Raw genomic sequence first — 9,796 nt, forward strand, 5'->3', positions numbered from 1 at the left:
CGCCCCAGGTGCTGACACCAAAAGTTCAGGGCCCGGCGCCCGCTAGGGGGCCTTTTCTTTAAAGGTCGCGCTTTCAGGTCTGCTGTTGGTTAGAGCGCAGGCGGCGGACGCTGGGGGCTGGGACGGTGAGAAGGTCCCGGGAGAGCGGAAGCCCCAGGAGGGTGCGGGTGTGGGGATGGGTGGTACGGAGGCAGGTTCCCTGGGAACTAGGGGGTGCGGGCGGAGTCCAGGCTCTCACTCACCTTTGCTCCCTGCGGATGAGTATTGGGGGACGGCAGAATTGGCCATTAATTTTTAAGGGGGAGTTTGGGCATTAGACTCACCTGAAAGGGGCGTGGCCAACGTACACCTGCAGCCCCTTTCCTCGTTGGAACCCCTCCACACCTGCCCGCGTTGTACCAATGGAGGGAGGCCGCTCCCCCAGGTCCCGCTTTAGGTAAAGGAGCGTTCTAGAGTGGGGGTCGGAGGTACCCTGCAGCCCCTTTGTATGTGAGCTGTGGCCACTCCCTGTCCCCCTGGCGACCTCAGTTTCCCCATCTGTGCAGTAATGAAATAGGCCAGAGCTGGACAATTCCAAGCAAGTGATGGGGTCAGGATCACTGGTTCCAGGAGCCTCCATCACTGTCCCTTCTCCTAACCTGTTTTCTAGATCTTGGGGGTCTTCTGAGCGATAAATAATACATGACAGGTAGGTAGAGCTGGGGTCCGCCTCCCGCTGGATGACTGCCTGTCTCGGCTCCTGAATTGCCCCCTCTTCCAGCCAGGCGTGTAAATGTTCACAGTAAATACTTTGCTATTATCACTGGGGAAGGGGGGGCGGATCCTTCCCCTGGTCAAGGATGAGATTGGAGGCCAGGATCTGGAGGCCCCCAAGTGGGCTTAGGGTAGAGCCTGGTGATGAAAGAGTTACGCTGAGGCCCCGCCCCCCAATAATTAGTTGATAGCCTTTTCCAACCGCACTACAGGGAGTGACAGCCCTGGCATCCAATCAGATGTAAGGATGACTTCAGGCAGGGCTCCCATTGGTTCCCTTCGGGGAGCAAGCACTTAAATAAGTGCTTACTGTTTGCCTAGCTCTAAGCAGATGTCCAGAAAATTCTGCACAATGGAATAGAGAAATGAAGTTCCGAGAGGGACAGGGAGTTGCCCGCAGCTGCACAGCACATTCTTCAGTCTGACCCCGCGGTCCTGTCTCCTGTCTATTTCCACCATGGCCTTCTGGACACAGCTGATGCTGCTGCTTTGGAAGAATTTCCTGTATCGCAAGAGACAGCCGGTAACGCCCAGGCGTTTGGGACAGGTTGGGCACGGCCCAAGCGCTCCCCACTATTGCCCACTGTCCTGCTTGTTCTCTCTACCCCAGATCCAGCTCCTGGTGGAGTTGTTGTGGCCTCTCTTCCTCTTCTTAATCCTGGTGGCCGTCCGCTCTTCCCACCCCCCATTGGAGCAGCATGAATGTAAGCCCCCTCCAGGGTCCAGGTGCTTTCGTAGCGGGGGGAGGCAAGGGAGTCACCTTATGCACAGGGGCCCCAGTGAGCAAACGCCAGAGAGCACAGACCCAGCACCCAATAAATGGCTGAGTGGGATCATGGTGAGGACTCTGACAAGGCCCGTAACACCTGGCATTCCCGCAGGCCACTTCCCCAGCAAGCCGCTGCCCTCTGCAGGCACCGTGCCCTGGCTCCAGGGTCTCATCTGCAACCTGAACAACACCTGCTTCCCTCGGCACACGCCCAGTGAGGAGCCAGGTGTCCTCGACAACTTTAATGACTCCCTGTGAGCAAGCGCTGTGGGTCCGGAGGCCACTGGTGGGTGCGGGGATGCCCACTGAGCCCCTGCTTCCCGCCCTCTCTGTGTCCCCAGGGTCTCCCGGCTCCTGGCAGATGTCCGTGCTATGCTGGGGAGCCCCGGGGCCCACAGAATGCTGGCCAGCCTGGGGAAGCTGATACCCAAGTTAAGGACTGCACTAGGAGCAAGTGGGAGGCCAGGGTCTTCTGGTAGGTGGTGCTGAGCTTGGAGCCTCCACCTGCCTGGCTGTGAAATGGGCACAGGTGGAGGCGTGATGTTTCAGGCTAAACATTGCCTAACCCTGTGCTTCCTGTGTGCCTCCTACAGTCTGGCCCCAGTCAAGTGATCAGCTGCAGGAGAGACCATCCCTGGCTACTGAGCTGCTGGGAACACTGCTGCGAGGGGTGAGGTGGGGCTGGGTGAAATGACTCTGAGACCCTGCTCCCAGGAAGTCCTGGGACTGCCCCATTCTGGACCAGGTGACTCCCTCCCAGGGCAGTTGATTCCAGCCTCCAGGCTTTTGTCTGGGCTGTCCCTGGAACCTGGACAGGCTGTGTCTGGCATGGTGGTGGACTCTAGGCTTTGAGACCTTGAGCAAGTCCAAGTGCCTCTTGGAGCCTCAGTTTCCCCATTTATAAAATGGGGTCTGTACCCGTAGTATAAGCTGCCTGGCAAAGTGCCCTCTGGTGAGACCTCAAACAAGGTCATTGTCACCCTGTTATCTTTCTCCCCAGGAGTCCCTGAGGTCTCTGCTAGACCAAGCCCAAGAGTCAGTGGGCAGCGTTGTGGAAGCAGCAGAGGACTTGGCCCAGCAAGTAAGAGGCCCCTCATCCTCCACCCCATGCCGGAAACTAGAGGGGCAGGCTGCCAGATGGGGAGGTGACAGGGTAGTCCTGGGTACTCACCTTGGGTAAGATTTTTTGGGGGGAATTTGGGCAGAAAGAGAGGGAGAAGGTGCTCCTGGTGGGATGTCCTGCCCTGGTTAAGGATTGGCGGTGGGATTGTGCTGGAGAGAGGACTGCCAGCCCCCTCTGGTGACCTCTCTCCAGCTCCTGGTGCTGCCCAGCCTGGCAGAGCTTCAGGCACTACTGCGGAGACCCCGGCAGACAGATGGCCCCCTGGAAGCAGTGTTAGAAGCCTTATGTGGGCACAAGGGGCCTAGAGTCCCTAGGGGGCCCTCCCTCAACAGGTATGAGGCCAGTGACCCGGAGGAGGTGGTGATGCAGGAGCCAGCCCTACCTGACCATGGCCTGAGTGAGTGATTGACCTTGGCTGCCCAGTTTGGGAAGTGGAGTGTGGGTGTGGGGGCATGGCCTCATGGCACCTCTGACCAGGCCCTGCCTGTGCTGAGATGATGGGGATCCTGGACATGCAGCTGCTCTGGAAGCGCCTGAAGCCACTGGTCCTGGGGAAACTGCTGTTTGCACCTGACACGCCCTTCACGCGGCAGCTGATGGCACAGGTTAGGGTGGGAGGGGTCCCTGGTCCCTCCCTCAGCTCAGGGGTTGAGGGCCAGGCCTGAGAGAAGGATGGAACAAAGTGGAGGAGAAAGAAGTGGACAGGGGTCCTCTGTCAGAAGATGGGTCGTGAATGGGTGAGCATGGCATTGATCTGGGCTCCTGCCTCCCCCAGGTGAACCGGACCTTCCAGGAGCTGACTGTATTGAAGGATCTCCAGGAGGTGTGGGGGGTGCTGGGACCCCAGCTCTTCAACTTCCTGAATGACAGTGCAAATATAGCCATGCTGCAGGTGGGCCCAGAATGGAGGGTGGCAGAGTTATCTACAGCCTGCCCAGTCCTATCACCTCCTGCTGAGAATTAGGGCAAAGGGCAGGTCAGGGCCTCCTGGGCAAGGGTGTGGAGGTTCGATGTGACCTCATGTTGAGGACAGGCTCCAGGGATGGGAAGAGGGGTAACAAGACAAGGAGTGCCCCATGCAGACCGCCACGTTCCCTTGCCATTCCCCAGAGGCTCCTGCAAATTCAGAACGAAGGAAAGAAGCAGCCAGGACCCAGAGGCCTGCACCAGGCGGAGGCTCTTCAAGCCTTTCTGGATCCCTCTAGCGGTGGCTACAGCTGGAAGGAAGCTTATGCAGATGTGGAGCTTCTGGTGGGCATACTGGGCCGTGCTATGGAGGTGAGAGGCCATCCACTTGGGAATGGGGAGAGCTAGCCTGTCCTGTAGGGGGATCTGCTGGAGGGGTGGGCCCTGCCCTGGGAGAAAGCCCGGCTCAGCCCCAAGGTCCAGGACAGGACCAGGGCCCCTCTGACCCAGGCCTTGTACCCTCTCCAGTGCGTGAGCCTGGACAAGCTGGAGGCAGCACCCTCGGAGGCGGCCCTGGTAGAGCGGGCTGTGGAGCTTCTTGCCGAGCACCGCTTCTGGGCAGGGGTTGTCTTCTTGGGCCCCAAGGATTCCCGGGACGAAGAGCAGCTCCGCGGCCCAGGCCACGTGCTCATCAAGATCCGCATGGACATTGACAATGTCGCCAAAACCGATAAGATCAGGGACAGGTGGGAGTGTGGCCACGTGGTGATGGATGAGGCCAGGGCATTCGGCCCATCACTCATCTGTGTTGGAGTGGGACCAAGAGCATGATGGATGAGGCCAGGGCATTCGGCCCATCACTCATCCCCCATCACCCATTAGAGACCAGGCAGGCAGAGTCTGATTGATTCCTTAGACCAGCGGTTCTCAAACTGTGGGTCGCGACCCCTTTGGCGGTCGAACGACCCTTTCCCAGGGGTCGCCTAAGACCATCCTGCATATCAGATATTTACATTACAATTCATAACAGTAGCAACATTACAGTTATGAAGTAGCAACGAAAATAACTTTATGGTTGGGTCACAACATGAGGAACTGTATTTAAAGGGCCAGAAGGTTGAGAAACACTGAGCTAAGCTATGCCTGGACTTCTGACCCATAGAAACTGAGATAATAAATGTCTGTTGTTTTAAGCCACCATTTTGGTGACAATTTATTACTCAGTTTAAAGAGCTAATACAGATGAAATAGGCTTGAATTCTAAATTTCATGCAAAAATTTGTGATTCTCCTCTGTATTTTAAGATAAAACAATGTTCATCACATGTATTTTAAAAACATATCAATGCAAGAAAGCTAAATATTTTTGAATTATAGCATACTAACTAAAAGGGGACAAAAATAGTAGAGAAAGAAATAAGACACCAAGGACAAATTATGTTTTCTTTTCAGAAGTATAAAATCCAACCTTGCTTTGCCAGTTTCTGGCATAAAATAAAATTCAACACTGACCCCCTTCCCCCCCCTCCCCGACACACACACACACTAAAGTCTAAAACACAAAATGTTGATGCTTTCTGCAAAAAAAAGATACAAAACACACTTTGTTTTTAATGGAGTAACCAGGAAGGATGATATAAGAATAATTTGGTTTACATCAACATCATTTAATATAATTTCAGTCATTGGTTTATAAATAATGCAAATTTAATGGCAGCAGATGCCCTACCCGTGCTATGTGGATGACGGGTGAGTGCCCCCTCCCCACTCATTCGCCAGCTGCAGATACAAGGTCTCAGGTGGGAGCTGGTCTCCATTTGGAACATTCATGAAGTCAAGGCTTAGGTGGGCCACCCCCAGAGACCTGTAGAGGAAGGAACAGGGACCTCTAAGGGTTTGGGGTCCCCTGGCACAGAGAGAATGTGGCCTGTGCTGACGGCTGGGACCCTTAGGCTGAATGAAGGGTCCGAGGATAAGAGAGGACAAATGTCCATATGCTTTAGGATCGTGGGGCGGGAACCATAGTGTCAGATGGGGGCTGCACAGGTCTCCAGCCTCCGCCCCTGCTGCTCCAGGTTCCTGCGTGTGCTGAGCCGGTCGCTGCCACTCTTCCTGACACTGGCCTGGATCTACTCAGTGTCACTGACCGTGAAGGCCCTGGTGCGGGAGAAGGAGACGCGGCTGCGCTACACCATGCACGCCATGGGGCTCAGCCGTGCTGTGCTGTGGCTGGGCTGGTTCCTCAGCTGCCTTGGGCCCTTCCTTCTCAGCACTGCACTGCTGGTGATGGTGCTCAAGGTGGGGGTGCCATGTCTTCCTGGCTGCAGGGTGGGGGTATGCACGCAGAGGAGGGTAACAGCAGGAGGAGCCTCGTGCGGGTGCATACCCCTGGGCAAACCTGGGTCTCATCCCAGTCCCCTCTGTCTCCTGCAGCTTGGGGACATCCTCCCCTATAGCCACCCGGTCGTACTCTTCTTGTTCTTGGCAACCTTCGCTGTGGCCACGGTGGTCCAGAGCTTCCTGCTGAGCGTCTTCTTCTCCCAGGCCAACCTGGCAGCCGCCTGCGGGGGCCTCATATACTTCGTGCTCTATCTGCCCTACGTGCTGTGCGTGGCCTGGAGGGACCAGCTGTCCGCGGGCGGCCGCGTGGCCATGGTGAGAGCTGGGCCGGGGTGAGGCGCAGACGGTCGCCGCCTTCACTCTCTGACCCACCTGCCTCTGCCCCCACCCGCAGAGCATTCTATCACCTGTGGCCTTTGGCTTTGGCTGTGAGAGCCTGGCGCTGCTGGAGGAGCAAGGCGAGGGCGCACAGTGGCACAACATGGGCACTGGGCCTGCAGCTGATGTCTTTAGCCTGGCCCAGGTCTCGGGCCTTCTGCTGCTGGATGCCGTGCTCTATGGTCTCACCACTTGGTACCTGGAGACTGTGTGCCCAGGTGGACTCTATGAGTAGGGACTCCTGACTGGGTTCCCCTGTACCAGGGAGGCTGGGCTGAGGGGTGGGTCTGCTCAGGATGGGACCTCCCAGGTGAGAGGGTGGGGCTTCCTGACACATGCACACAGGTGGCTGCCTTTGAGGACAGCCTGGGGAAGGTGGGTGGGGTCTCCCAGTCACCTCCTTTCCTGGATGCCTGGAATCCTCCAGGGGATCGAGGCTCAAAGGATAACGGAGCACTGCTTCCCCCAGGCCAGTATGGGATCCCTGAGCCATGGAACTTTCCCTTTCGGAGGAGCTACTGGTTTGGGCCTAGACCCCCCAAGAGTTCTGACCTGCCCCCAGCCTGGCAGGACCCCCAGGGTGAGGAAACAAGCCTTACTAGCTGCTTCCCCAGCTGGACCCTACAGCCCCTCCAAAACCCAGTCAGATCCCCATCTCTGGACACCTTCAGCTCTCCGCATCCCTGGTGGCTTCCTTACCTCCCGTAAACTGGAGCCTGACAGGTCCCTGACTATACAGACAGGTTCTAATGGCTGCCCAAGGGCTCTGCCGCTGACTGCCCTCTCTCCCCAGAGCTGGTAGAGGAGGCTCCGTCCGGCCTGATTCCAGGGGTCTCCATACGGGGCCTAGAAAAGCGCTTTCCTGGCAACCCAACACCGGCCCTCTCCGGGCTCAGCCTGGACTTCTACCAGAGCCACATCACCGCCTTCCTGGGCCCCAACGGTGCCGGCAAGACAACCACAATGTGAGTGGCCACACCTCCCTCCCCCCCCCCCCCCCCCCCCCCCCCCCCCCACAGACCATCCTGCATATCAGATATTTACATTACAATTCATAACAGTAGCAACATTACAGTTATGAAGTAGCAACGAAAATAATTTAATGGTTGGGTCACAGCATGAGGAACTGTATTTAAAGGGCCAGAAGGTTGAGAACCACCGCCTTAGACCAATTGGGGGTCCATGGTTGTGTAATGGGCCTGCTGAAGGGGTGGTGGGTGGGCTTAACGCCTTGGCTTCTGCGGTACATGGGAGTGGGTGTTGGGCCAATTGGGTAGCAGGCCCGGCCAGGCCTGTAGTTGAGCCTGTGGGTGTGGACAGAACTAAATTTGTAAAATGGACACAGGGTGAAGGGTGGTGTTTCCAGCCAGTCCCTGCAGCCAACTACTGTGCTCCTTGCAGGTTTTGGGAACCTGGCCCGGACGCTGACCCCCTGACAGACCTGCGCTATGTGTGGGGTGGCTTCGTGTACCTGCAGGACCTGCTGGAGCACGCAGCAGTGCGTGTGCTCAGTGGCAGTGCACCCCGTGCCAACCTCTACCTGCAGCAGATGCCCTACCCGTGCTATGTGGATGACGGGTGAGTGCCCCCTCCCCACTCATTCGCCAGCTGCAGATACAAGGTCTCAGGTGGGAGCTGGTCTCCATTTGGAATATTCATGAAGTCAAGGCGTAGGTGGGCCACCCCCAGAGACCTGTACAGGAAGGAACAGGGACCTCTAAGGGTCTGGGGTCCCCTGGCACAGAGAGAATGTGGCCTGTGCTGACGGCTGGGACCCTTAGGCTGAATGAAGGGTCCGAGGATAAGAGAGGACAAATGTCCATATGCTTTAGGATCGTGGGGCGGGAACCATAGTGTCCGATGGGGGCTGCACAGGGTCTCCAGCCTCCACCCCTGCTGCTCCAGGTTCCTGCGTGTGCTGAGCCGGTCGCTGCCACTCTTCCTGACACTGGCCTGGATCTACTCAGTGTCACTGACCGTGAAGGCCCTCGTGCGGGAGAAGGAGACGCGGCTGCGCTACACCATGCACGCCATGGGGCTCAGCCGTGCTGTGCTGTGGCTGGGCTGGTTCCTCAGCTGCCTTGGGCCCTTCCTTCTCAGCACTGCACTGCTGGTGATGGTGCTCAAGGTGGGGGCGCCATGTCTTCCTGGCTGCGGGGTGGGGGTGCGCACGCAGAGGAGGGTAACAGCAGGAGGAGCCTCGTGCGGGTGCGTACCCCTGGGCAAACCTGGGTCTCACCCGAGTCCCCTCTGTCTCCTGCAGCTTGGGGACATCCTCCCCTATAGCCACCCGGTCGTACTCTTCTTGTTCTTGGCAACCTTCGCTGTGGCCACGGTGGTCCAGAGCTTCCTGCTGAGCGTCTTCTTCTCCCAGGCCAACCTGGCAGCCGCCTGCGGGGGCCTCATATACTTCGTGCTCTATCTGCCCTACGTGCTGTGCGTGGCCTGGAGGGACCAGCTGTCCGCGGGCGGCCGCGTGGCCATGGTGAGAGCTGGGCCGGGGTGAGGCGCAGACGGTCGCCGCCTTCACTCTCTGACCCACCTGCCTCTGCCCCCACCCGCAGAGCATTCTATCACCTGTGGCCTTTGGCTTTGGCTGTGAGAGCCTGGCGCTGCTGGAGGAGCAAGGCGAGGGCGCACAGTGGCACAACATGGGCACTGGGCCTGCAGCTGAGGTCTTTAGCCTGGCCCAGGTCTCGGGCCTTCTGCTGCTGGATGCCGTGCTCTATGGTCTCACCACTTGGTACCTGGAGACTGTGTGCCCAGGTGGACTCTATGAGTAGGGACTCCTGACTGGGTTCCCCTGTACCAGGGAGGCTGGGCTGAGGGGTGGGTCTGCTCAGGATGGGACCTCCCAGGTGAGAGGGTGGGGCTTCCTGACACATGCACACAGGTGGCTGCCTTTGAGGACAGCCTGGGGAAGGTGGGTGGGGTCTCCCAGTCACCTCCTTTCCTGGATGCCTGGAATCCTCCAGGGGATCGAGGCTCAAAGGATAACGGAGCACTGCTTCCCCCAGGCCAGTATGGGATCCCTGAGCCATGGAACTTTCCCTTTCGGAGGAGCTACTGGTTTGGGCCTAGACCCCCCAAGAGTTCTGACCTGCCCCCAGCCTGGCAGGACCCCCAGGGTGAGGAAACAAGCCTTACTAGCTGCTTCCCCAGCTGGACCCTACAGCCCCTCCAAAACCCAGTCAGATCCCCATCTCTGGACACCTTCAGCTCTCCGCATCCCTGGTGGCTTCCTTACCTCCCGTAAACTGGAGCCTGACAGGTCCCTGACTATACAGACAGGTTCTAATGGCTGCCCAAGGGCTCTGCCGCTGACTGCCCTCTCTCCCCAGAGCTGGTAGAGGAGGCTCCGTCCGGCCTGATTCCAGGGGTCTCCATACGGGGCCTAGAAAAGCGCTTTCCTGGCAACCCAACACCGGCCCTCTCCGGGCTCAGCCTGGACTTCTACCAGAGCCACATCACCGCCTTCCTGGGCCCCAACGGTGCCGGCAAGACAACCACAATGTGAGTGGCCACACC

General features: G+C 58.1%; 1 protein-coding gene across 1 annotated transcript in view; it reads left to right on the forward strand.

Annotated features, from left to right (window-relative positions):
- The first annotated feature begins 66 nt into the window (after positions 1-66).
- ABCA7 (ATP-binding cassette, sub-family A (ABC1), member 7) overlaps positions 67-9,796 on the forward strand; it is a 23,148-nt gene continuing 13,418 nt past the window's right edge. Inside the window, exons 1-18 of the mRNA XM_014540101.1 lie at positions 67-125; positions 1,075-1,276; positions 1,364-1,457; positions 1,635-1,776; positions 1,864-1,997; positions 2,116-2,192; positions 2,523-2,603; positions 2,838-3,042; positions 3,123-3,250; positions 3,421-3,537; positions 3,756-3,923; positions 4,080-4,297; positions 7,670-7,846; positions 8,174-8,396; positions 8,532-8,753; positions 8,833-9,034; positions 9,286-9,396; positions 9,610-9,781. Coding sequence (XP_014395587.1) covers positions 1,211-1,276; positions 1,364-1,457; positions 1,635-1,776; positions 1,864-1,997; positions 2,116-2,192; positions 2,523-2,603; positions 2,838-3,042; positions 3,123-3,250; positions 3,421-3,537; positions 3,756-3,923; positions 4,080-4,297; positions 7,670-7,846; positions 8,174-8,396; positions 8,532-8,753; positions 8,833-9,034; positions 9,286-9,396; positions 9,610-9,781 — 2,537 coding nt within the window. The 5' untranslated portion in view covers positions 67-125; positions 1,075-1,210. The remainder of the gene's footprint in view (positions 126-1,074; positions 1,277-1,363; positions 1,458-1,634; positions 1,777-1,863; positions 1,998-2,115; positions 2,193-2,522; positions 2,604-2,837; positions 3,043-3,122; positions 3,251-3,420; positions 3,538-3,755; positions 3,924-4,079; positions 4,298-7,669; positions 7,847-8,173; positions 8,397-8,531; positions 8,754-8,832; positions 9,035-9,285; positions 9,397-9,609; positions 9,782-9,796) is intronic.

Source organism: Myotis brandtii, unplaced genomic scaffold (genome assembly GCF_000412655.1).
Source record: "Myotis brandtii unplaced genomic scaffold, ASM41265v1 scaffold236, whole genome shotgun sequence".
In the NCBI taxonomy this organism is placed as follows: Eukaryota; Metazoa; Chordata; class Mammalia; order Chiroptera; family Vespertilionidae; genus Myotis; species Myotis brandtii.